Raw genomic sequence first — 24,878 nt, 5'->3', positions numbered from 1 at the left:
AACCACAAAATTTACTCCATCCACTTTTTTCTCTCTCCCTTCCACACTCCCTCTCTCTTTTTAGCAGCAACATACAAGCCGGCCATATTAGAGAGATGGAAATAAAGCTTCCTTAATGTTGTATGTGTCTTTGAAGTACATCTGTGCATTTTTTTTTTTAGCATCTAACCATTCCTCCCTCGTAGCCTTCGGCCCCTCAAATCACCCCCTCCCCTATCCCACCCGACTAACATCTCAGTCTGAAAATGCACAGAAATGCCTGGCTACCTCGCCCTGCCTTCAGTCTCACGGGGCTCAGTCTCTTTTTCTCTTTGGGTAAGTTAGACTGCACATCTGCATGCTCCTGAGGGGTCCAGAAGTGCAGCTGCAACAGGAGGAGGATGGGGGCCGGGGGCAGGAAAGAAGACATTGCTTGTGCTTCCCTTGGTGTCCTTGGGGAGAGAGGTGCTGGGACTGGGGGACGGCATAATGCAGTCCGGGGGACCGCATAATGCTGGGGTGATCTGGTCCCAGAAACGCTGGGTCAGGGGATCTGAGTGTTCCCTTGAGGTGTCAAGAGAAGTGATTTTTCTGTGGATTTCCCTGAAATGGACCTGTGTGGGGGTGGGGGGCAGAGGGTAGGTTGATCTGCAGAGCCTTTTCATGGATTTTTGCTTTCAGCTGCAGATGATCTGGGACTTAATGTCTGTGAATCTTCAGAATATGGCGGATTTAGGGTATTGAAGAGTATTCGGTGGTGGAGTAGGGGGCAGAAAGTTGAGTCTGGGTCTGGCTTCCTGGAAATCTGTACCACTGATTTGTTGCTGTGTGTAGGGGCGTAGGTGGGAAGCAGGCTTGAAGAATGATCTCGAAATTGGGATGAGAACTGCTGAAGCAGGCACTGATGAAGAAGCTCTCTGGCTTGGGCCAGATGGAGTGGAGGAGGGGTCAGGTGAAGGGATCAGGAGAAAAAAAAAAAGCAACTCATGGACTGAGGGCGGTTGTGGCCCTTTAGATCATGTCTCTAAACTGCCCAGCACTGCCCCCACCACCCTGCTTGCAGACTGTCAAGAGATCCAAATGCTAATTTCATACCTGGCTTCTTATGGACTTCCTAGTGGGTAGGTGGGTGAGGGAGTTACTTGCAAACCTGCTGTCTAGGTAGTTTCACTCTTGCTCTTACACTTACTCATTGAGGGCATAGCAATTGCGGATCCAGTCCAAGGGCTGTCAGTGGGAATATTCCCTATCACAAAGTCTCTCTCACTCCCTCTCTTTAACCCTCTTTCTCTCTCCTTCTCTGGCAAGCTGTGCTGGCTATTGGTGGCGCTAGAGTTAAAGAACCTGCCTGCCAATGCAGGAGACGTAAGAGACACAAATTCAGTCCCTGGGTGGGGAAGATCCCCTGGAGGAGGGCATGGCAACCCACTCCAGTATTCTTGCCTGGAGAATCCCATGGACAGAGGAAGCTGGCAGGCTACAGTCCATGGGGTCACAAAGAGTTGGACATGACTGAAGTGACTTAGCATACATGCTGGCTATTGGGCCAGAGTGCTAAACAGAGACAGCACAGGGCCCCTGGCAGCCTGCAAGGCAAATGAGCTTTGCTGGATTATTGGATGTATTAACAGTGTTACAGAAGCTAAGGTGGTAGAAAGAGCATGAGCCTTGGATTCCATCTGGGTTTAAAGCCACCTTTGTCATTTACTTCATATTATTGCCAAGTTACTCACCTCTTTCCTGGGTGAACTGAAGAATATCTACTGCCTGGGTGTTTTTGAGTCTGGCACACAGCAGATGCTCAATGATAGTTAACATTTATGAATGGTTTTCACATGCCCATGCACTGGGTGTCTTGTTTAGTCCTGAGGCAATCGGTAATCATGTGGGGTAGATATGCTGTGATTCTCATGTTGCTGCTGCTGCTGCTGCTGAGTAGCTTCAGTCGTGTCCGACTCTGTGCGACCCCATAGACGGCAGCCCACCAGGCTCCCCTGTCCCTGGGACTCTCCAGGCAAGAACACTGGAGTGGGTTGCCATTTCTTTCTCCAATGCATGAAAGTGAAAAGTGAAAGTGAAGTCGCTCAGTCGTGCCCGACTCTGCGACCTCATGGACTGCAGCCTGCCACGCTCCTCCATCCACGGGATTTTCCAGGCAAGAGTACTGGAGTGGGGTGCCATTGCCTTCTCTGTGATTCTTATGTTACAGATAGGGAAACAGGCACAGATAAGTAACTTGCCCAATACGGTCACAGGAATAGTTTAAAGGGAGTTGAGATTTGGACCCTTGGTTGTCTGACTTCAGCCCATTCTTAACCACTGAACTTTACTGCCCCCCAATGTTTGAGAAATGGTACTGCTATGCTAAAAATGGGCTTCTGGGTTAGCTCAGCTGGTAAAGAATCAGCCTGGAACGCACTACACCCTGGTTTGATCCCTGGGTCAGGAAGATCCCGTGGAGAGCAGATAGGCTGTCCACTCCAGTATTCTCGGGCTACCCTGGTGGCTCAGACGGTAAAGAATCCGCCTGCAATGCGGGAGACCTGAGTTCGATCTGTGGGTTGGGAATATCCCCTGGAGGAGGAAATGGCAACCTACTCCAATATTCTTGCCTGGAAAATCCAACGGACAGAGAAGCCTGGTGGGCTACAGTCCATGGGGTTGCAAAGAGTCAGACACAACTGAGCGACTAAGCACAGCACATGCTAACCATAATTTGGATTAAAGAATCTTAAATATGGGCAAAAAAAGGGGAGCTGGGTGAGTGACCATTGTATAAGGAGATGGGGAACAGGACAGGCGATCTCTTCCAGGAGTTAGAGAGAGCTTCCTGTGGGAAGGAGAGCCTTCCCTAAGTGAAGAAAGGGAAAGTGTTTGGGGGACCAGAACCAGGGTGTGGCTCAGGGGAAGATGGGGTCTGGGGTGAAGAAGTCAGGGTGTGGAGGCTGTGATATGGTGGTGGGAGGAAACTAAAGCTTCTGCAAACCTGGATGTGGGGAGGATGCAAGAGTGAGGACCTTGAACTTGAACTTGGTTGGTGCTGTGATGAGGCATGCTCTGGCACTCCAAGGCCAAGGAGTCAGGTGGATAAGAAAACTCTGATGGCTGTAGCAGCAACGGTCCCTGAGATGGAGGGATGCCACAAGTGATAAGGGTGGGGCTATGACAGGGGCTGGATTTGTGAGGATGACTACAGAGCTGACAAAGGGGCAGGAGACAGCTGGTCAACCTGCTGTACACACGGCAGATGCACTAAGACTAGTTCTCAGTTAGAAGCAACCCAATTGATTGATCTTTCCTAGAGTTTTCCTCAAGACCCTCGGCTCCGTAGTCACCGGACTGGTCACCAAAGTCTGGATGATGTTGTTGTTTAGTCACTAAATTGTGTCTGACTCTTTTGTGGACACTATAGCCCGCCAGTCTCCTCTGTCCATGAGATTTTCCCAGGCAAGAATACTGGAGTGGGGTGCCATTTCCTTCTCCAGTGGATGTTCCCAACCCAGGGATCAAACCTGTGCTTGGCAGGTGGATTCTTCACCACTGAGCCACCTGGGAAGCCCCTGGGTCATATTAGGTGAGGCCTAGAAAGTGGAGTCTGGTCCTCACTCAAGCCCACTGTACATGAACACATGGGGGAAAAGGCCTTCCCTTCCTCCGACAGACTTTTATTGAGGGTCCACTGTGTGTCATTCACTGTTCTAAGTCCAGGGATGCCAAGATGGATAAGAATCAGCTCCCCAGAGTCTCCTGAGGGATCTGGCAACATAAATAACAATGCCACATCACACGTGTTATAAAGCCACAGCAATGGTGATAGTAACAGCAGCTAACCTTTGGTGAGGCTGACCATGTACCAGGCACTGCCATGAGCTTTATGCTTTGGTATTTAATCCTCACAACAGCCCTAGGAGGTGGGGGCCTGTTGTTGTCTCCCGTTTTACAGATGAGGAAGCTGAGGTGTTGGGAGGTGAACCATCTTGCCTGAGATCAGAGCAGGGTACGAGAGCACTGGTCTTGGCCACGATACCGCTCTGCCTCTGGGTCTGGAAGGCTGGGGAGAAGGTTCAGGCACTGGGGAAGTGATGCCTTGTTAGCTGGGGTCTGCAGGATAAGCAGGAGGGCTCAGGTGCAGCAGGGTGAATGAGCGTCCCAATCTGGAGCAAAAACTTGTGCAAAGGCATGGAGGAGTGGAAGAAGGCGGTGTTTTCAGAAAAAGTAAGAACTCTGGAGAAGGGAATGGCAACCCACTCCAATATTCTGAGCCCAGGAGGCTACAGTCCATGGGGTCGCAAGAATTGGACATAACTTCGCGACTTAACCACCACAAGAACCCTGGAGTCACTGGAGTGGAGGAAGTGTGGAGGGTTGGGAGCTGGAAACGAGGTTGGGATGCTGGTTGGCCCCAGGTGGTAAAGGGCTTGGAAGCCTGGGAGCCTGACCGAGGTCCTGAAAGTACCAGGGAGCCCGCGGTGGTTGGTGGTGAGGGGTGTTGAGGACAAGGCTCTCATGGCTGTTGGGAGTGGCCTGGCCTGGGAGGGGAGCCCTGAGGTGACGGATCTAAATGGTGAGGCAGCCCAGAAGACACACTGCATGTCACAGTCGCCTGCGAGTCAGGGGCGGCAGGAGGCCATGTGCTCCAGAAGGGTGGGAGGTAACTTCTCTGCTTAGACAAGCCTTTTTCTTTTTTTTTTTTTTTAACCAAGAGAAAAATAATCTACCTCATAGACTGGAAGGAGGCATGAAGAGAATTAACTTCTAGTCTCTGTAGGAAAGCGTTTGACAGGTAATGAGCAAATGTTCATTTTCTCTGCAGGATGGGCCATTGTATGACATGGGGCCCACGGTGCCCAGATGCGCCTAGGAGGAAATGAGGGGGCCTGGGCCCTGGTAGTGTTTTTGAACTAAGCTCAAAAGCCACATCCTGACTGTACCCCTGTTGATCATATCCTTTCTGTGAGCTGGAATTCAGGAGACCCAGGCTCCAGACCTGGTACCAAATGGGACAACCAGGAAGACCATGGGCTCCCCTTGTATGGTGCCCGTGTGCTAAGTCGCTTCTGTCATGTCAGACTCTTTGTGGTCCTATAGCCCACCAGGCTCCTCTGTCCATGGGATTCTCCAGGCCAGAATACTGGAATGGGTTGCCATGCCCTCCGCCAGGGGTCTTCCCAACCCAGGGATCGAACCCACTTCTCTTACGTCTCCTGCATTGGCAGGCAGGTTCTTTACCACTAGTACACCTGGGAAGCCCCCTCTTGTATGGAAGTTCATTTTAAATAAGACCATTCCCCTCTGTCCAGCCTGGGGGCTGACAGTTATGGCGCAGGACCTGCCTTGCAGACAGCAGGAGGCCTGGTCTCTGGGACCCCTTGGAACAAAACCCACACCCTCACGCAGTCTCCACCCCTCGACCCTCTCTGTCTGCAGCCTGGCAGCCTGGGTTCCAATCTAGCTTTGTCACTTACTAGCTGTGAACTTGGGCTATTCATTTAACTTCTTTGTGCTCCATTTCTTCACCTGGAAAGTGGGGGTGGTCATAGGGCGATATCTGTAGGGTGCTTAAACAGAGCCTGGCACATGGTAAGGGCCTTGTTGTTATTATGAAGTCCTTTTGTGGCCTTAGCTGTGGATTCTGCTACTTTCCTGAAGCAGCAGAGTTCATCAGGAGCCCAGAAGTTTGCTCAGAGCTCTGCCTGTGTTGCATGATGACTTACTCATCTTTAAGGACTGCCTGGATTGGTGAAAGGACGTCAAGACTTTGCCCTGAGCTGGGATCCTGGGAGGCCTCAGGTGGAAGTAGGCGCTGGAGAGGGAGTCAGGGACCATGACTCCGGCCCGAGCTTGTCCCTATCCGCTGTGTGTCTTTCTCAGGCCTCCCTTTCCTCATTGGTAAGATGACGGAGCTGGATCTGTTGATACAATTCCTGAGTTTCCCTCTCTGCAGTTGGGAATTGACGGTTGACCTCTCTGGCCGCTAGAGGGCACACGTGTCCGCCTGATGCCTCCTACTGGACGTGCGGTAGGGATGCAGGAAGGACCCGCATTGCATCTCTATGTCTGCCTCTCTCCGGCGGGCCAGAAAAGGCCCCTCGCTCCCCAGGGTCTCGACCTCCCCGAAGGGTGCTAGCTTCTTCAAGATGGAGGGGTTTCCTGGTAGGGTTCAAGTTCTGTGTGTGGAGTGATGTCGTGGGTTGGGGCGGGACAGAGGCAGGGATGAGTCACCCAGATTCACCCGACCTACTTCCTAACGTCACTTGGAGGCTCCTTTTGCTCAGGAGCTCTGGGAAAGGGCAGACCCTTCCCAGGGAAGGTGCTAGAGAAGCAAGGTGCTCCCGGGATATGAGGTAAGCTCAGGACAAGGCCCTGCCAGGCTCCTTCCTTGCAGATTCCCCTGCCTCTGCAGAGCGGGGGTGGAGATGGCATTTTCCGCACACCTCCTCCTAGCCTGGCGCTATGCTCAGTGCTTTCATAACGGCTGTGAGTGAGGAGGTAAGAACTGGGCTTTGTTCTTCTGGGCCGGTGCTCAGCCTCCCCAGTTCATATTCCCCTGACGTGCACGTCAGCACACCTAGCAGCCTGTCCTTGCAGGCGGGGCCGCCTGTCTGCCCCCGCTGTCTATGGTTAGATCCTGACCTCCGGGGCCAGCATTTCTGAGCATCCCCTGTTCTTAAGTGGTGCCTGCTGGGCCCTGGCCACTCATCCCGAGGGATGAGCTGAGTGGAAGGACTTTGCTATCCCTGCTTCCAGGCTGCAGTGCCTGGGGTGGGGCCTCTGCAGCTTGTCAAAAAAAACAGCTTCTGCAGAAGGAGCGCCATGTGCCAGATCCCAGGGAGTTCCAAGGGGTATCCTGAGGGGCCAGGCTCCAAGGTGCCCCTGCCAGGAGAGTGCCCCGGAAGCCCTTCCTTCTATGGGACAGAGCTTGAGGAGAATTTAGGCTACCTTTTGCTTTATTTTTTATTTTTGGGGGGCCCATGCTGTGCAGCTTGTGGGATCTTAAGCTCCCCAACCAGGGGTTGAACCCCAGCCACCGCAGTGAAGTGTGGGTCCTGAGCACTGGACTGCCAGGGAATTCCTCTACCCTTTGGTTTATATCTTTTTAGGGGTGTTAGTTCTATAAGGTCTTATAGTTCTTCATAGAACCGTTCAACTTCAGCTTCTTCAGCGTTACTGGTTGGGGCATAGACTTGGATTACTGTGATATTGAATGGTTTTCCTTGGAAATGAACAGAGATCATTCTGTCGTTTTTGAGACTGCATCCAAGTACTGCATTTCGGACTCTTGTTGACCATGATGGCTACTCCATTTCTTCTAAGGGATTCCTGCCTGCAGTAGTAGATATAATGGTCATCTGAGTTAAATTCACCCATTCCAGTCCATTTTAGTTCGCTGATTCCTAGAATGTCGACATTCACTCTTGCCATCTCCTGTTTGACCACTTCCAATTTGCCTTGATTCATGGACCTGACATTCCAGGTTCCTTTGCAATATTGCTCTTTACAGCATCGAACCTTGCTTCTATCACCAGTCACATCCACAACTGGGTATTGTTTTTTGCTTTGGCTCCATCCCTTCATTCTTTTTTTAAAAAATATAAATTTATTTGTTTTAATTGGAGGTTAATTACTTTACAATATTGTATTGGTTTTGCCATACATCAGCATGAATCTGCCACGGGTATACATGTGTTCCCCATCCTGAACCCCCCTTCTTCCTCCCTCCCCATACCATCCCTCTGGGTCGTCCCAGTGCACCAGCCCCAAGCATCCAGTATCATGCATCAGACCTGGACTGGTAATTTGTTTCATATATGATATTATACATGTTTCAATGCCATTCTCCCAAATCATCCCACTCTCGCCCTCTCCCACAGAGTCCAAAAGACTGTTCTATACATCTGTGTCTCTTTTGCTGTCTCGCATACAGGGTTATCGTTACCATCTTTCTAAACTCCATATCTATGCATTAGTATACTGTATTGGTGTTTTTATTTCTGGCTTACTTCATTCTGTATAATAGGCTCCAGTTTCATCCACCTCATTAGAACTGATTCAAATGTATTCCTTTTAATGGCTGAGTAATACTCCATTGTGTATATGTACCACAGCTTTCTTCTCCATTCATCTGCTGATGGACATCTAGGTTGCTTCCATGTCCTGGCTATTATAAACAGTGCTGCAATGAACATTGGGGTACACGTGTCTCTTTCAATTCTGGTTTCCTCGGTATGTATGCCCAGCAGTGGGATTGCTGGGTCATAAGGCAGTTCTATTTCCAGTTTTTTAAAGAATCTTCACACTGTTCTCCATGGTGGCTGTACTAGTTTGTATTCCCACCAACAGTGTAAGAGGGTTCCCATTTCTCCACACCCTCTCCAGCATTTATTGCTTGTAGACTTTTGGATTGCAGCCATTCTGACTGGCATGAAATGGTACCTCACTGTGGTTTTGACTTGCATTTCTCTGATAATGAGTGATGTTGAGCATCATCCCTTCATTCTTTCTGGAGTTATTTCTCCACTGATCTCCAGTAGCATATTGGGCACCTACTGACCTGGGGAGTTCCTCTTTCAGTATCCTATCATTTTGCCTTTTCATACTGTTCATGGGGTTCTCAAGGCAAGAATACTGAAGTGGTTTGCCATTCCCTTCTCCAGTGGACCACATTCTGTCAGAGCTCTCCACCATGACCCATCCATCTTGGGTGGCCCCACACGGCATGGCTTTCTTTCATTGAATTAGACAAGACTGTGATCCCTGTGATCACATTGGCTAGTTTTCTGTGATTATGGTTTCAGTGTGTCTGCCCTCTGATGTCCTCTGGCAACAACTACCATCTTACTTGGGTTTTTCTTACCTTTGACAAGGGGTATCTCCTCATGGTCGCCCCTCTTGACCTTGAACGTGGAGTAGCTCCTCTCAGTCCTCCTGGGCCTGCACAGCCACTGCTCCTTAGACGTGAGGTAGCTCATCTCGGCCACAGCCCCTGACCTCGGACGCGGGGTAGCTTCTCTCGGCCACTCCGGTGCCATCTCAGCCTGATGCTCTCAGTCACTGCCTCTGACTCTGGGCAAGGGGTAGCTCCTCTTGGCCATGCTTCTGCGTGGTCCTAACAGAAGCAGAAGATATTAAGAAAAGGTGGCAAGAATAAACAGAAGAACTGTACAAAAAAGATCTTCACGACCAAGATAATCACGATGGTCTGATCACTCACCTAGAGCCAGACACCCTGGAATGTGAAGTCAAGTGGGCCTTAGAAAGCATCGCTACGAACAAAGCTAGTGGAGGTGATGGCATTCCAGCTGAGCTATTTCAAATCCTGAAAGATGATGCTGTGAAAGTGCTGCACTCAATATGCCAGCAAATTTGGAAAACTCAGCAGTGGCCACAGGACTGGAAAAGGTCAGTTTTCATTCCAATCCCAAAGAAAGGCAGTGCCAAAGAATACTCAAACTACTGCACAATTGCACTCATCTCACATGCTAGTAAAGTCATGCTCAAAATTCTCCAAGCCAGGCTTCAGCAATACGTGAACCGTGAACTTCCAGATGTTCAAGCTGGTTTTAGAAAAGGCAGAGGAACCAGAGATCAAATTGCCAACACCCACTGGATCATGGAAAAAGCAAGAGAGTTCCAGAAAAATATCTATTTCTGCTTTATCAACTATTCCAAAGCCTTTGACTGTGTGGATCACAAAAACTGTGGAAAATTCTGAAAGAGATGGGAATACCAGACCACCTGACCTGCCTCTTGAGAAACCTATATGCAGGTCAGGAAGCAAGAGTTAGAACTGGACATGGAACAACAGACTGGTTCCAAATAGGAAAAGGAGTACGTCAAGGCTGTATATTGTCACCCTGCTTATTTAACTTCTATGCAGAGTACATCATGAGAAACGCTGGGCTGGAAGAAGCAGCAGCTGGAATCAAGATTGCCGGGAGAAATATCAATAACCTCAGATATGCAGATGACACCACGCTTATGGCAGAAAGTGAAGAGGAACTAAAAAGCCTCTTGATGAAAGTGAAAGAGGAGAGTGAAAAAGTTGGGTTAAAGCTCAACATCCAGAAAACGAAGATCATGGCATCCGGTCCCATCACTTCATGGGAAATAGATGGGGAAACAGTGGAAACAGTGTCAGACTTTATTTTGGGGGCTCCAAAATCACTGCAGATGGTGACTGCAGCCATGAAATTAAAAGATGCTTACTCCTTGGAAGAAAAGTTGTGACCAACCTAGATAGCATATTCAAAAGCAGAGACATTACTTTGCTGACGAAGGTCCGCCTAGTCAAGGCTATGGTTTTTCCAGTGGTCATGTATGGATGTGAGAGTTGGACTGTGAAGAAAGCTGAGTGCCGAAGAATTGATGCTTTTGAACTGTGATGTTGGAGAAGACTCTTGAGATCCAACTAGTCCATTCTGAAGGAGATCAGCCCTGGGATTTCTTTGGAGGGAATGATGCTAAGGCTGAAACTCCAGTACTTTGGCCACCTCATGCGAAGAGTTGACTCATTGGAAAAGACTCTGATGCTGGGAGGGATTGGGGGCAGGAGGAGAAGGGGACGACAGAGGATGAGATGGCTGGATGGCATCACGGACTCAATGGACGTGAGTCTGAGTGAACTCCGGGACTTGGTGATGGACAGGGAAACTTGGCGTGCTGCGATTCATGGGGTCACAAAGAGTCGGACATGACTGAGCGACTGAACTGAACTTGGTTTATATGTTTTGTCTTATTTAATTGTTATAATAACCCCAGCAGGTAGGTATCATCGGTGCATTTTACACAGGAGGTACCTGAGCCTCAGAAGGTGGAAGAACCTGCCCACATTCTCCCAGCTGACAGAAGGCAGAGCTAGGATTGAACTGTGTCTAATGGGAACTCCGTGCCTCCTAGCTGCTCCCTGGGCACCCTCTAGTGGCTTCCTATCTCAGAAGAATGGCAGCCTGGTCCCTGCCTAAGTCTGGGGCCTCAGCTGTTTCCAACTGCCCCTTTGATCACCTCCTGGGTTGTGCCCCAGACTCGTGATGCTCATTCCAACCACTGGAACTTTCCTCTGGATGTTCTGCTGCCCCAGATTCCTTCAAAATTTGAAAACTTCTCACTCCCTCACTTTAGTGGGTTCCACCTACGGGCACCCCTTGGGGAAGCCTTCCCTGACTTTTGATGTCAAACAGCACCCTGCACCTTATATTATTTACAGCCCTTGTTGTGTATCACTAAAGTTACATTATTATCTTTTCCCTGTTAACATCTGCCCCCCTCCCTAGAATACAAACTCAGTTACAGCATCTCTGCCTGTATCACAGCAATAACCCTGGGGCCTAGACTGAGTGTCTGGAGGGGTGGGGTGGGCAGAGAAGGTGATTTAGAAATGTTTGGTAAATATTTGGTAAATGGGTGAATGAATGATTGATACTTAGTGTTACTATTTCTCTTCTGTGTGGTTGTTTAGTCACTGAGTCCTGTCTGATTCTTTGTGACCCCATGGACTGCAGCATGCCAGGCTTCCCTGTCCTTCACTATCTCTCAGAGTTTGCTCAAAGTCATGTCCATTGAATTGATGTCAGCCAACTATCTCATCCTGTCACCTTCTTCTCCTCCTGCCCTCAATCTTTCCCAACATCAGGGTCTTTTACAGTGAGTCAGCTCTTCGTACCACGTGGCCAAAGGATTGAAGCTTCAGCTTCAGCATCAGTCCTTTCAATGAATATTCAGGGTTGATTTCCTTTAGGATTGACTGGTTTGCTCTGCTTGCTGTCCAAGGGGGACTGTCAAGAATCTTCTCCAGCACCACAGTTCAAAAACATCAGTTCTTTGGCACTTAGCTTTCTTTATGGTCCAATTCTCACATCTCTACATGAGTATGGAAAAACCATAGCTTTGACTATATGGACCTTTGTGAGTAAAGTGATGTCTCTGCTTTTTAATATGCTGTCTAGGTTTGTCATAGCTTTTCTTCCAAGGAGCAAGCTTTTTTTAATTTCATGGCTGCAATCACTGTCCACAGTAATTTTGGAACCCAAGAGAATATAATCTGCCACTGTTTTCATTTTATCCCCCCATATTGTTTCCATGAAGTGATGGGACCATATGCCATGATCTGAGCTTTCTGAATGTTGAGTTTTAAGCCAGCTTTTTCACTCTCCTTTTTCACCTTCATCAAGAGGCTCTTTAGTTCCTTTTCACTTTCTGCCATAAGTGTGGTTTGTTAATATTTCTCCCGGCAATCTTGATTCCAGCTTGTGATTCATCCAGCCTGGCATTTCGCAGTCCAGGCCTGATGTCTCCAAAAGGGACTCCTGTCCTTGTAGACCCATCAGTTGATCCCTTTGAACTGTGCTTGTTCTTCTGGGGTATTGCTTCCCTCCTGTTGTTCATCTGCCATCCCCACCAGGACCCTGGGGAAGAGGAGGGAGCTGGGCTGGGCTGCGTGCCCAGGCTTTCCTCTGCCCTGGGGTATGAGGGTCGAGGCCTCTGCATCTGTCTTCCAGGCTGCCTGCCCCTGGGGACCCCGCAGTTGCAGCTGGAAGGGCATGGGCTCTGCTGAGACTGTTGGAAGTGGTGGGAGGAAGGGGAAAGCTAGGCCAGCACAGTGCAGGCCTTGTCCGAGGTCTTCAGCCTCCAGGTGGCCATAACAGTCGTCAGGCGGAGGGAGGGCTTGAGGCCATCTGTCTGTCCCTGGCTTGACAGATGCTTGATTTCTCTACACCCCAGCCTTGTTTTTCCCCCCACTTCTCTCCAAGGGCCACATCAGGCACCCCTTATGAGTTTTGCCCCCCTCTCCACTCCTCTCTGACAAATTGCAGCCACAAGGGACTCAGCCAGCTGCCTGAGCTCTGCTCCACTCCCCACCAGGCGCACCTGTCTCCTCCCCGGCAGCGTCAGCCAGAATCCTCACTGAGTGTGACTTTGTCCACAGTGCCACCAGGGAGGAGCATGGAAGTCACAGTACCTAACACCCTCAACGTCCTCAATGGCTCTGATGCCCGCCTGCCCTGCACCTTCAACTCCTGCTACACCGTGAACCACAAACAGTTCTCCCTGAACTGGACCTACCAGGAGTGTAACAACTGCTCCGAGGAGATGGTGAGCCCTGGGATGGTGGCAGGGGATGGGGGAGGAGGCAGGAGCCCCACAGCATGAAGCCCCTCTTTCCCACCACCTGTCCCTGCCTTGGACCAGGACTGCGGCATACCCTGGTGGGCTGTCTGCTCCCCAGGGCGTCAGCCGAGGCGTGTTGTCACACCTGGGTGGCCCTGGGAGGGCGGCAGAGATCTGGAGGTGACTGCCTCCCTTCCAGGTAAAGGAGGGGGGAGGGAGGAGGGGGTTCCTGCTGTCCTTGCAGCTCCTCGCTCATCCAAACCCGTCACTCCCACTCAGTTCCTCCAGTTCCGCATGAAGATCATTAACCTGAAGCTGGAGCGGTTCCGAGACCGCGTGGAGTTCTCGGGGAACCCCAGCAAGTATGACGTGTCAGTCACCCTGAAGAAAGTGCAGCTGGAGGACGAGGGCACCTACAACTGCTACATCATGAACCCGCCTGACCGCCACCGCGGCCACGGCAAGATCTATCTGCAGGTCCTCATGGAAGGTGAGAGGCTGTGGGGGGGCCCTGCCCATTCCCAGCCTGCTCCTCTCCAGCAGGGCTAGTGGGCGCCTTGGGAGAAGCTGTGCCCTCCGGAGGGGTGGGAGCCACAGCGTGTGCTGGGTGGCAGGCATCTGTTCACTCCTTCCTTGAGGACTGTGTCTCTGAGAGTCCTGATGATGCTATCCATCATGATCACGACGTTAAGAATCTTGAGAACAGCTTTCACTTATTGGACACTTACTATGTCTCAGTTGTAGGTACAGGTAAACTCTCTATATGCATTATCTCATTTCATCTTCATACAACCCTTTCTCATCCCCACTTTACAGATGAGAAAACCAAGGCTACGTAAGGTACCTAAGGTCACACAATAAATAGTACAGCGACTTCCCTGGTGGTCCAGTGGTTAAGACTCTGCATCCAGCGGGCTTAGGTTCGGTCCCTGGTCAGGAAACTAGATCACACATGCTGTAACTAAGACTTCGCATGCTGCCGCTAAAGATCCCACATGCCACAACCAAGGATCCTACATGCAGCAATTGAGATTCGGTGCAAATAAACAATTAATTAAAAAGGAGAACTTAAAAAATAGTGCAATCAGACATTGCTATATTTAAAATGGATCACCAGTGAGGATCTACCGTAGAGCCTATGGAACTGTGTTCCATGTTATGTGGTAGCCTGGAAGGGAGGGGAGTTTCAGGGAGAACAGATACATGTACATGCGTGGCTGAGTCCCTTCGATGTTCACTTGAACCTGTACAACACTGTTTATCGGTTATGCCCCCAATATAGAATAAAAAGTTTATAAAACAAATTGGCAAGTGTGTTAGCGTTGCCAAAATGTTAATAACTGGTGAAACTGTGAAGAGTATATGGGAATGCGGCAGCTTTTCTGTATTTTACTTTTTAAAAATTAAAAAATTTTAAGAGAAGTTTTTAAGAAAAGAAATGTTACTAAAGAAGTGTGTGTGTGGGGGGGGGGAAGGAAAAACAGTACAACTGGGACTCAGATTGGGTCCATTGGGCTCAAAGCCCATCCTCTTGAATACAGTATTGGACCACCCACTCCTGGCGATTTCAGGTGCCCTGGGATTACGGGGTGGGCGGGGCGCTGAGAGGCTGGGATGGTTTTTGGCTATGACTAGCTTTCCCGCAGGAGAGTGAAGGCAGGACCACCCCGCGCGCGCTGCAGGGAGCAGAGGCCAGCGGGCGGGGCTCCCTTTCCAGCCTTAGCCCTCAGCGGGTCTGTCTCCTCTCCTTCTCCAGAGCCCCCCGAGCGGGATTCCACGGTGGCCGTGATTGTGGGCGCCTCCGTCGGAGGCTTTCTGGCTGTGGTCATCTTGGTGCTGATGGTGGTGAAGTGCGTGAGGAGGAAAAAAGAGCAGAAACTGAGCACGGATGACCTGAAGACTGAGGAGGAGGGCAAGACCGACGGAGAGGGCAACGCGGACGACGGCGCCAAGTAACGGCGGCGGCCCTGCGGCCCCGCCCCGTGCGCTGCCCCTCCCACCCCGCCCCGCCCCGCCCCGCCCCGCCCCGCCTGCCCCCTCTCGGTGCGCTTCTCTCGAGCCAGGACCCCAGGGCCCGCCTGGGGCCTCCTCCTGAGCCCCTCCCTTCCTGTCCCCTGCACCAAGAGTGACCCACCTCTCTTTGATTTGAGAAACCTGCTGGGGTCTGGGATGTGTGGGCCCTGGGTGGGGGTCGGGGGGAGGGAGAAGCGGGGTGAAAACTGCCAGCCCCTGAGGGGAGGCAGGAGGCCTGGGGAGGGGCGCAGAGAGAGGAGGGGGCCAGCTGTCCAGCCTGCCCAGGGCGTGGGCTGATCTGGTGGTGGCTCCAGAGGGGGCCTGAAGGTGGGACAGGCCTCTGGGGCTGCCCCTCCAAGTGGGGGCCGGGCGCATGGCCCGGCTCCCAGCCCGGGGCGGCCTCATCATGGGGGTGGTCTCGTCATGGGGGTGGTGACGCCTTCCTGTAACTTGGGGGCTTGTTGAAGGGGACACCTGTGCGTTTCCTGGGTGTGGAAGGAAGGGGAGCCGGGGCTGGAGGCAGCCAGAGACAAGCCTTGACCCCGGGATCTCTACTCCTCGCCCTTCCCCACCTCGTCTGCTTCCACAGATGCCCCTGGGTCTCCACTGGCTGCCAAGCCTTTGGGACTTCTGGCGAGAAAAGTACCAAAGGGCTGCTGAGCGAGGCCATGCGGCAGGGGTGGGGTCTGTCTGGCTGGTGGTCTGTTTTCACCACAGTTACCCACCAACAGGAGATGAACTTCAAAGTCAGAGGAGAGAGAGACAAGGGGCTGGGGCCTCTGTTGTAGAATGGAGTTCACGGTCAACTGCCTTCTCGCCCGGGGTGGTGGCTGTCACTGGGCCAGGAGCCGCCCGCCTCAGGTGGGGAGATGGGGGGGGGAGCACATTGGAGGAGCTGTGCGCAGAGTGGAGGCTTCACTGGGACTCCTGCTCAAACTTTCCCGCGCTCAGCAGGGTTTCACCCGGCTTTTGGCTGGGAGGGAAGCCTCTGAGACCGTGTGGCCATGTCACATCTGGAGCCATGTTACACCCTCCCCCGCCTGGACGACTCTCCCTGTGGAGAGCAGAGTAGCATTTGTGGGGAGCCAACTTTCACTGCCATTTTATTCACACAGAGAGGGAATTGCTTAAACCTCAGGAGAGGGAGAGAGACAGAGAGAAACTGCCTTGGAAGGCCCTCGGAGATCAACTAGCCTAGTCACCCATACTACAGACCTGGAGACTGAGGGTCACATTCACAGAAACCAAGGGGCCTGCTTCTCCTTGGGTTTCTTCTTTTCCAGTTTGAATCAACAGAGCTACAGTTTGTGGAAGAGATGTGAAGAGGGAGTCAGGCTCCTCCAGCCCCACTCACTTCTTGGGAGTCCAGCCCTCGGGCTGTGACTAAGGCTGGGATGGGGTGATGGCAGTGGGAGGGCAGAGCTGCCGGAATGCCCCACCCTGCCCCAAGCAGACCCTCTGCAGAGCTTCCCAGTCTTTCTCGGAGCTGCCCAGGCTGAGGGAGTCAGTGCCCAGAACCCGAGAACGGGAGTCTGGGGAAATGGGGTGGAGATAGGACTCCAACAGCCTCTGGGACCATTCTCTGCCTCTGCCCAGCAAAGGGGAGAGAGCAATCGCGTATGGACGATTCACTTTAATTCACTTCAACTCACCATCTATTTACTGAGCATCTCCTCTGTGCCAGGCACTGGGCCAGGTGCTGGAGATGTACACAAAACCGTAACGGAGCTGGGAACCGCTAGGTCAGCACTATGGGGAACCAAGGTGATTTTTCTTTTTTTTGGTGCATCTAATTCCACCTCTGCAGCTACTGCTTCCAGGGCTGGGGTAGGAGAAGAAGGAAGAGATTCCAGAATCTGGGCCCTGGGAAGGGAAGAAAGGAAGGAAAAAAGGAAGATACAATAGGGAAGAGGGTGAGAGGCCAGGCAGAGTGCGCACAGAGTTGGGGATGGGCCACAGCCTGAGAGCTCCTGAGTGGGATGAGTCCAGCTCATCTGAAAATTCTAAGTCATCAGTACCTAACTGCCAATCAACACACTGCCAATGGGGGGTGGGCTAAGCCCCCAGGACACCTGGGGTGGGTGGACATTGCCCATCCTTGAAGCCAACCAGCTGAGATGAGAGAGGTGGGTGGTGGGCACCTTGATCTCCAGCCGAGATCAAGGGTGGTTGTAACAACACATCTGCCCCTTGCAGATTTCGCTTTTTTGGCAACTTCTTAAGTGCTCTCTTCTTCCAGGATGAGGGAGGATCTGTGCAGATGCTGGGAACTCTTCTTTTTCATAACATTTAGGGGAATTATTTGCAAGATTCCCTAAGTTTATTCTAAGAAATTCTACTCTCTATAAAGGAAGCCCGAGACTTTTGGGTTCCTTCCTTTTTCTGCCCTGACTTGGAGGGTCCTAGGGAGAGTAATGCCTCTCCAAGGGGCCTCAGACGCCCGAGCAGATGGGGAGGGGCCAGAAACCACTTTTGTCCCAGGTGCCCATCTTCATATGCTCTTTCTTCCTAAGCCTCTTAAGAGTCTCTTCCAGAGGCCTCATGGAGCTACCTCCCCTAAGGCGATGAGGTTGGGAACAAAATGGGGCTTCTGCGAGTAGAGGTGGGAGACTGGTGAGATGTCCTCTCGGCACCCTGCTTTCTAGTGTGGACCTCCTCCTGCACCGTGGGGCTCAAGCCCTGCTTCCGGCTGCACATTCCCATCACTGCACTCTGCTGGTTTTCTCAACTGCTCCTGCCTCTCCTGCTCTCTCGGAACCCCCTATCTGTCTCTTTCTCCTAATTAAGTGTCCCTGTAAAGAGAGGTGGGCTGGCCAACCCATGGAATTTAGCTTATGAAGAACAAAGCACACTTTTTCAGGACTGAAATGCCTTGAGGTGCCTTGGAACTGGCTTTGGAAATAGCTATCTGCCCCCTGGCTCTGGGCTAATCACAGTTTATTCTCGATTTATAAAAAGGAGAAGCTGGATCCATGTTTCTCCTTGTGACTCTCCTTGGTGAGGCCGGGCTGGTAAGTATTTGCAAGGTCAGGTTAAGCAGATGGACAAATGAAAGTGCTGGCTAGGTCCAAAAAAGATAGTCCCAGGCCATAGGAATGGCTTAATGCAATTGGAACGGGTGATGAATCAAGAGATTTTTCTTCCTATCTGCGTCTTAAGGATAGAGAGCCTGTGTCTTTTGCTGTGCCTCTTGCTGATGTTGTCCTTTATTGAAGCTTGCCGATGCGTTTGTACATAGTCTATATATAGGTAGAGATATATTATATATACAAATATAGGACATCTCACTACATCCACCCCCAAAGTTACACTGGGTGGGGGGGAAACAATCATTTCTCAATATTTTGAGTTGATTCATCAAAGGCAAATTATGGAATGTTCTCATGGCTGTTTGTGCACTTGGAGGGGAAAACACAGCTACTCATGCATTTTCTAGGACTGATGTGCTATGTGGTGATGGAAGAGGTGGTGGGGAGAGAAACTCAGGTGGTCCTCTGTGACCCAACCGCTGTGAGGCGTCTGCTTTTGGGAGCAGACCGAGTTTCTTCCACAGCGTGTCTCCTTGCTTGGATGTATTGGCTGCAATAAACTGACGGTCTCCCCTGAACCTCCCTGGACTGTGACTTTTTTCAGGGGGTGGGGCAAGTTGAAGCAGTGCCAGGACCATCACAGGGGCCCCGTCACTCCTTTCCTGGTGATGTCACTGACACTGCCAGGTCCCCATCAAGGATGAGGTCGTCCCACTCCCCTCTTGTTGTCAGATGTCTCCTTTTCCCCTCGTGGCCTTCCCAGAATCCTGGGTGGCTCCATCCACCTGGCAAGTACCCTGGGGACAGGGTGGCTAAACACCCACTTCTTGGAGGGCTCTTGGTTATTTCTGGATGACAACACTGCAAGCCCCCAAGGCTGGCTGTCATGCTGGTGCTGTCTGCTCTTTCCGAGGGTGGATGGGCCATCCTTCCTGCTCCCTGTTGCTAAGCTGTGTCTGACTAGGCAGACATCTCTTTCATCCGCTTCAGTCTCAAGGGAAATAGACGACATCTGGTGCCGAGTCTGCCCTCATGCAACTTCATGGATGAGGGTGGCTGCAGGGAGGAATCAGGTTGCTCGTGTCCCATCTGCGAACCGGTGTATCCTAGGGATGTGTTGATGAGTCAGCCCTCAATTTAGGACCAAAAGCAACCACCTGGCCCCGGGGTTCTGGTTCTCCTAGGCACATGCAGTCTTTTTCTCTCTTGCCTCCTGTTCTTATGTTTCTCTTTGCATTTTTCTCTCTCTTACGCACACACACACACAGGTACACACACACCCTTGCCTAGGAAGCTCACCCAATAAGAAAATCCTCAACTTTCTGAATGTCAAGGGAATGCTGAAGTGGTTGGTTCCTGTTTTTTCCTTGGTTTCTTTCTCATTTCTGCCTGCTCCGCGGTAATCCAGAGACCTTCACCAGCGGTGAGTGGTTAGATGCATCTTAGAATATTCCAGGACAAGCCTAACACTCATAGTCCTAATGCTGGCAGCTGCTCCCCAAGAAAGAAGCCAGATAGAAGGTGGCAGCCTTATGCAGAGGTGGTTGGTATTCGACAGAACTGAAGCTACCTTACTTTAAAAGGATGTCTGTTCTCGGAGTCCCTGAGTCCTTCCAAGGACCTGATGTTAGACAGGATGCTTCTTTACCTAACAGGGAAACTGATGCAGGCGACGTAGACTCAGGAGTAGAAGGTGCTAGGATTCTGGCTGGTTCCTTCTGGGTGGACACAGCATCTAACTCAGCCCAGAGCTTTTCCACCAGAGCCTTGGAGGACACCTCAGAGCTGGGCCTGGCTCGTGGGAGACTTCCCTTGTGGCTCAGCGGTAGAGAACCCGCCCATCAATGCAGGAGACCAATGTGTTTGATCCCTGGGTTGGGAAGATCCCCTGGAGGGGGAAATGGCAACCCATTCCAGTATTCTGGCCTGGAAAATCCCATGGACAGAGGAGCCTGGTGGGCTACAGTCCATGAGGTCACAAGGAGTTGGACATGACTTAGAGACTAAACAACAACAACTAGCTTCTGGGAGGGCTGGGTTTGGCTCAGGTGTCTCCCCTAAATTGATGTTTTGGGGCCCAGCCTGCTTGGGGCCTAGGGGGAGGTTTGTTTCCGATTGCTGAAGGCACTGCCGTGTCAAGGAAAGGCTAGCTCCCACCCCGGTGTTCAGGATTGCTCACCAGCCTCCCGTGGCCCCCAGCTGAGGTGCCTACAAGAGCCTCCCCATCCCCACCTGCTCCTTGGCTTCCCACTGGAGCCCCCGTGGGGCTCAGGCCATTGGCCTGCCCACAGCCAGCTGCCATGGAACAGGAGTCTGTGTGCTGGGCTGAGTCTCTAGGACAGGTTTTAGAGCCCAGAAGAATGGCGGAAGTGGGGAGGGAGTCGATCTTTACATCAGATGGGTCCTAGGGACTTCTTGACCAAGTCTCCTGATTATCCTGAAGGGGAAACTGAGGACCAGATTGGGGAAGTGACTTGCTTAAGGCCACTTGATGAGTCCAGGACAATCCAGGATCTCCCAGCAGGCCCCAGGCCGCCTGTTCTTCCCATAGCCCACACCTCGTCTGGGCCTAGCACTCGGCACAGCTCAGCACAGCAGTCCACACCAGCCCAGGCACCTGCCTGCCCCTCCCCAGAGGGCTTGAGTTGCACAAGAAGAGGCCCCAGGCTTCTCGTCAGGGTGCAGTTTTTAAAGCTGAGGTTCAAAGAGGGTAAGTAATTCTCTCAAAGTCACACAGTAGGCTATTGACAGAGCTTGGCTTTAGTTGCCTTTCTGAGTCCTCTTCTACACCCCAGTAGAGTGACTTTCTTCAGGCTGGTTTGCGTCCAGTCCCTCTTAGACCGCTTGTCTTCCTTCCATCTTGCAGGGGTGGGGGTGGTATCTAGAAACCTTTAGGTGAGAGGAGGCTGGAGCAGGGCCTGGTGGAATGTGGTCTGGGCAGCCGGATGGAGGGGCATGGGCCCCTACTAACTCTCCTGCTCTCTTCCTCCTTTAGTATTTCGGGGCCTCAGAAGGTCCATGCTGGCTGGGCTCTGCAGGCATGCTTCTCAGATGCCCTAGTGTTATTGCCCTGCACAGACTCATCCTGACGCCCGCCATGATGCCTGCTACCACGTTGATGTGCAAGGCTCCAAGCACCTTGGAGCCCAGGCTCCAGTCACCCAGTAACTGAGGGTCCCAGAGGGTGATGGGGAAGGATGCTCATCTTAGACTAGATCCTGGCATCTTGACATGGCACATAAACTTGTCCCCAAATAGATTAGTCTAGCCTAGAACCCCACTCCTCTGTGGGGCCGAGGACATCTCTGTCTAGGAGAAAGAAAGACTGTGGGATGGAGGCGGTGGGACTGGATGAGTTGAGTGCTCCCACTAGGCTAGTGGCGGGAAGCCTCACAAAGCAGCTTCTTTTCTCTGGCCATCATGACCTTGAGGGTCCATGAGGTGCTAGGGAAGGGGGGCAAGTGGACACTGGATGCTCCGCTTGGCAACTCAGGATTCCATGGGAGGGGCTTTCCCTTTTGCCTCATTGGCAAATCACCTTTGTCCTGACTGTAGCTGTCTCTGCTTCTCAGCTGTGACAAATTCCCTGTGAACAGGTGGCATGAGGACTAGGAACTGTTTGCCTCAACAGATTGAGAGCCCCCTGTGGGCAAACGGACAAATGAAGAGGGTGGGTTCCGCTCAGAGGGGAAGTGTATGTCACAGCTGATGGCCAAAAAGTGGTTAGGGCTGTGGCCACAGGGGAGAGGGATTAGCCTTGTCCTGTTCTGCCCCAGGATGAAACATTAGAGCTGGCGGACAGGCGGGTATAGATCCAGCGTAAGAGCTGTGCAGAGGGTTGAGTTTCTTTGAGGTAATGAGATCGCGATCCCGGAAGGTCTGCAAGCCTAGCTTGGGGGTGTTGTCCAGAAGATGCATATATTAGGGCATACTTTTAGACGCTGTCTAAACTTACTGGCAATGTCCCTCTGCCACCATCATCTTAGGATTCAAATGACAGATGCGGGATTAACTCTTGCTTGGCTGAAGATGAACAGGACACACGCAAGGGCAAACTCCTGTCTGGCTGCCGTGTTCCTGTCATGCCCTACCCCAGGCTGCCTCTGCATCCGGCTACCTGCCTGTCCTGGTCATCTTTACTTGACTTAGCAATGGTGGGAGAGGGCAGGTGGCAAAAGCCTATTCACAGTGGGAAATAGGCTGGGAGAGGGTAGAATTTTGGAGTTAAGAACCCTCAGGAGCTTCCTTCCACAGATCACGCCAAGCCTAACTTGAATGCTGGGTCCTCCAGCAGGGGCAGAGTATCCCTTGTCCTTCAAGCAAAACTGCAGAAAATGGTGACAATCCTTTCCACCTCCTCCCTTCGCCCTCCCAACTTTGCTATAGTCTTCAGCCTCCCCATCCTTGTCTCATAGCATGCTCAAACGCATACTGTGTGGGCTCTCACAGGAGCTGATGCTGTTGGGAAGGGCTGTGGGCATGGGCGGGTTCATGCATGCATGCTCAGTCACTTCACTGAGTCCAGCTCTTTGCGACTCTATGCACTGTAGCCCACCAGGCTCCTCTGTCCAGGGGATTCTCCAGGCAGGAATACTGGAGTGGGTTGCCACGCCCTCTTCCAAGGGATCTTCCCAACCCAGGGATCAAACTCGCGTGTCTCCTGCATTACAGGCAGATTCTTTACCACTGAGACATATCCAGCCTCAGAGGGCTTGGAGGGTGGGGCCGGGTTGGTTGGGGGGATGAGTGACAGTTGGCTAGGCTAATAAGGATGATCACTTTTACTGAGTAGCTAATCTGTGCCTTGCCCTGAGCTCAGTATTCTGTGTGCATCAGCTGGCTTAATCCTCAGGACAACTCCCCCAATATGCATTCTTTTCTCACTTTTACAGATAAAGAGACCAAGGTTCTGTTAAATTAAGTATGTGTACACTCAAGGTGACACAGCTAGAAAATACTAGCAAAGAATTCACACCCAGGGTGGAGTGAAGCCAAAGCCATCACATCAGACTGTGAGAAAGGGCAGTGGTCCAGCCTCTTGCAGCCCAGAGGCCTGGGAGTGGGTGGGGGAAGGGTGACTCGGAGCCAATTTCAAAATGACCATGGACAACAAGAGGTGGGTAAAAGTGTTTGGAAGCAGAGGCAAAGCCTTCCCACTGGGATGTCTGGGGCATCCCAAACACCCTGCCTGGCCTGGCCCTTGACCCCACAGCTCTGTGCAAACAGCTCTGGCCTCTGCCGGCCACCCTCTCCTCTCCTGGTTTCTGAAAACCTATAAAAACTCTTCTTCACTTGCTGACCAGTTGCCTCTATCATTACCCCTCCTCCTCGGCCTGTGTCTCACTCCAACTTCCCCAGGCGGCCCTTCACTCCGGGCAGACTCTCTCCATGCTGCTTCCCTTCCTCTCGGCTAAATCCTGACCTTCCGCCCCTGTCCTAGCTCCGCTCCTACTCCACGCCCTCCCTTTCCCCTCACTTTACAAGGTCCACTGCTCCTGCACTAAAATGTTCATAGCGGACGGGACCAGAACATCCAGGGAGCCTTGCCTGGCGCTCTGTTTCATTTTATGCTTCCGGTTTGGTCAGTCTGTCCCAGTGCCCAGCTCAGTGGCAGGACCAGGTCTAGGGTTCTGGGAGGACGTCTGGCCATTCAGCTGACAAAGCAGTCCCCCTACGATCAATGACCACCTTCCCGATGCCTCCGACCCCCAGCCCTCCTGAGCCCCCATCCTCCCTTGATGGGAGGGCAGTGAGGAGGCATGGTAACCCATGGAACAGAGAGGTAAACACATCTCTGGGCTGCTGAGCAGGGTGGCAGAGATCCTGCTGTGGGGCTTCACACTCCCCCCCAAAGTGGCCCAGAATAAAGGGATGCCCAGGACTCACCCCATCTCTGAGTTGCAGTGAGGGAAGCAGAGCCTGGTCCTGGAAGAGGGCACACACCCCTTTCCAGCTTAGGATGGTCCGGTGAGCATCTCTCTGGTCAGGATATTTCAGCTTCCTCCTCTCTCTGCCCTCCTCCTCCCAATGAGCTCATCTGTCTGGGGCTCCCCACCCCCCTTTGCCAGAGAGGATGTTTGGAAAGAACCTGGCAGAAAACAGAAAAAGAGGAAGGGAGGGACGGAGGAGGTGGCTGCCTACCTGCCTGCACCCAGAGCCCTTAGGAAGTGGAGATGCGTGAGGAGGGTTCAGGAAGGGTTTATCTCCACCCCAACTCAGATGCCCAGTGGGCTGGGGAGCAGCAGGCAAGGTGGCCAGTACTGGTTCCTTAGGTACACGGTGTCGGGTTAACCCCCTCAGCACCTGACAAACTTCAGCGGATGCTGGGACTGTGGCTGGGGCAAGCCGGCAGTGAGCTGGGGGTGGGGGCAGAATAGTGAGTAAGGATGGGCAGCGAATAGACCGAGGTACACTAGAAAGAGGTTCCCAAACGTCTGTCCAGGTCACATCCACACAACCCCAACCCCAGAGGCAGAAGGATTTGGGGGCGTTCAGCTTGGAGTTCATGCAGAGCTTCCTGGCTTCTGCAGTCCCGCGGTCCTGAGGTTGGGGCTCTGTTTATAACAGGGGGTTATAAGCTCTGGGGTGTTAGATGCAAGCGGTCCATGGTTGGTGGGAGAGGCTGTGAGGTGGGGGCTTGAGGGGGGCTCCCTGCAAAGCCCCTCGTCTGCCTCTAAAAGCCGAGTCAGCAGGGTTGCCCTCCAGCCCGGTTACCTGCAATGCCCGGACAGGAGCCGCGAGGGCTTGTGGGGG

General features: G+C 52.2%; 1 protein-coding gene across 1 annotated transcript; it reads left to right on the top strand.

Moving 5' to 3' along the window:
• The first annotated feature begins 245 nt into the window (after positions 1-245).
• Positions 246-15,039, top strand: SCN2B (sodium voltage-gated channel beta subunit 2). Its single transcript, XM_068989159.1, has 4 exons — positions 246-315; positions 12,902-13,068; positions 13,363-13,573; positions 14,840-15,039. The coding sequence occupies exons 1-4, from the start codon at positions 246-248 to the stop codon at positions 15,037-15,039; spliced, it is 648 nt and encodes a 215-aa protein (XP_068845260.1).
• Positions 15,040-24,878: the final 9,839 nt, after the last annotated feature.

This window comes from Capricornis sumatraensis, chromosome 16 (genome assembly GCF_032405125.1).
Source record: "Capricornis sumatraensis isolate serow.1 chromosome 16, serow.2, whole genome shotgun sequence".
Classification (NCBI taxonomy): Eukaryota; Metazoa; Chordata; class Mammalia; order Artiodactyla; family Bovidae; genus Capricornis; species Capricornis sumatraensis.
Note: the sequence above shows the minus strand (reverse complement) of the source record. Positions and strands in the feature narration are given on the sequence as shown.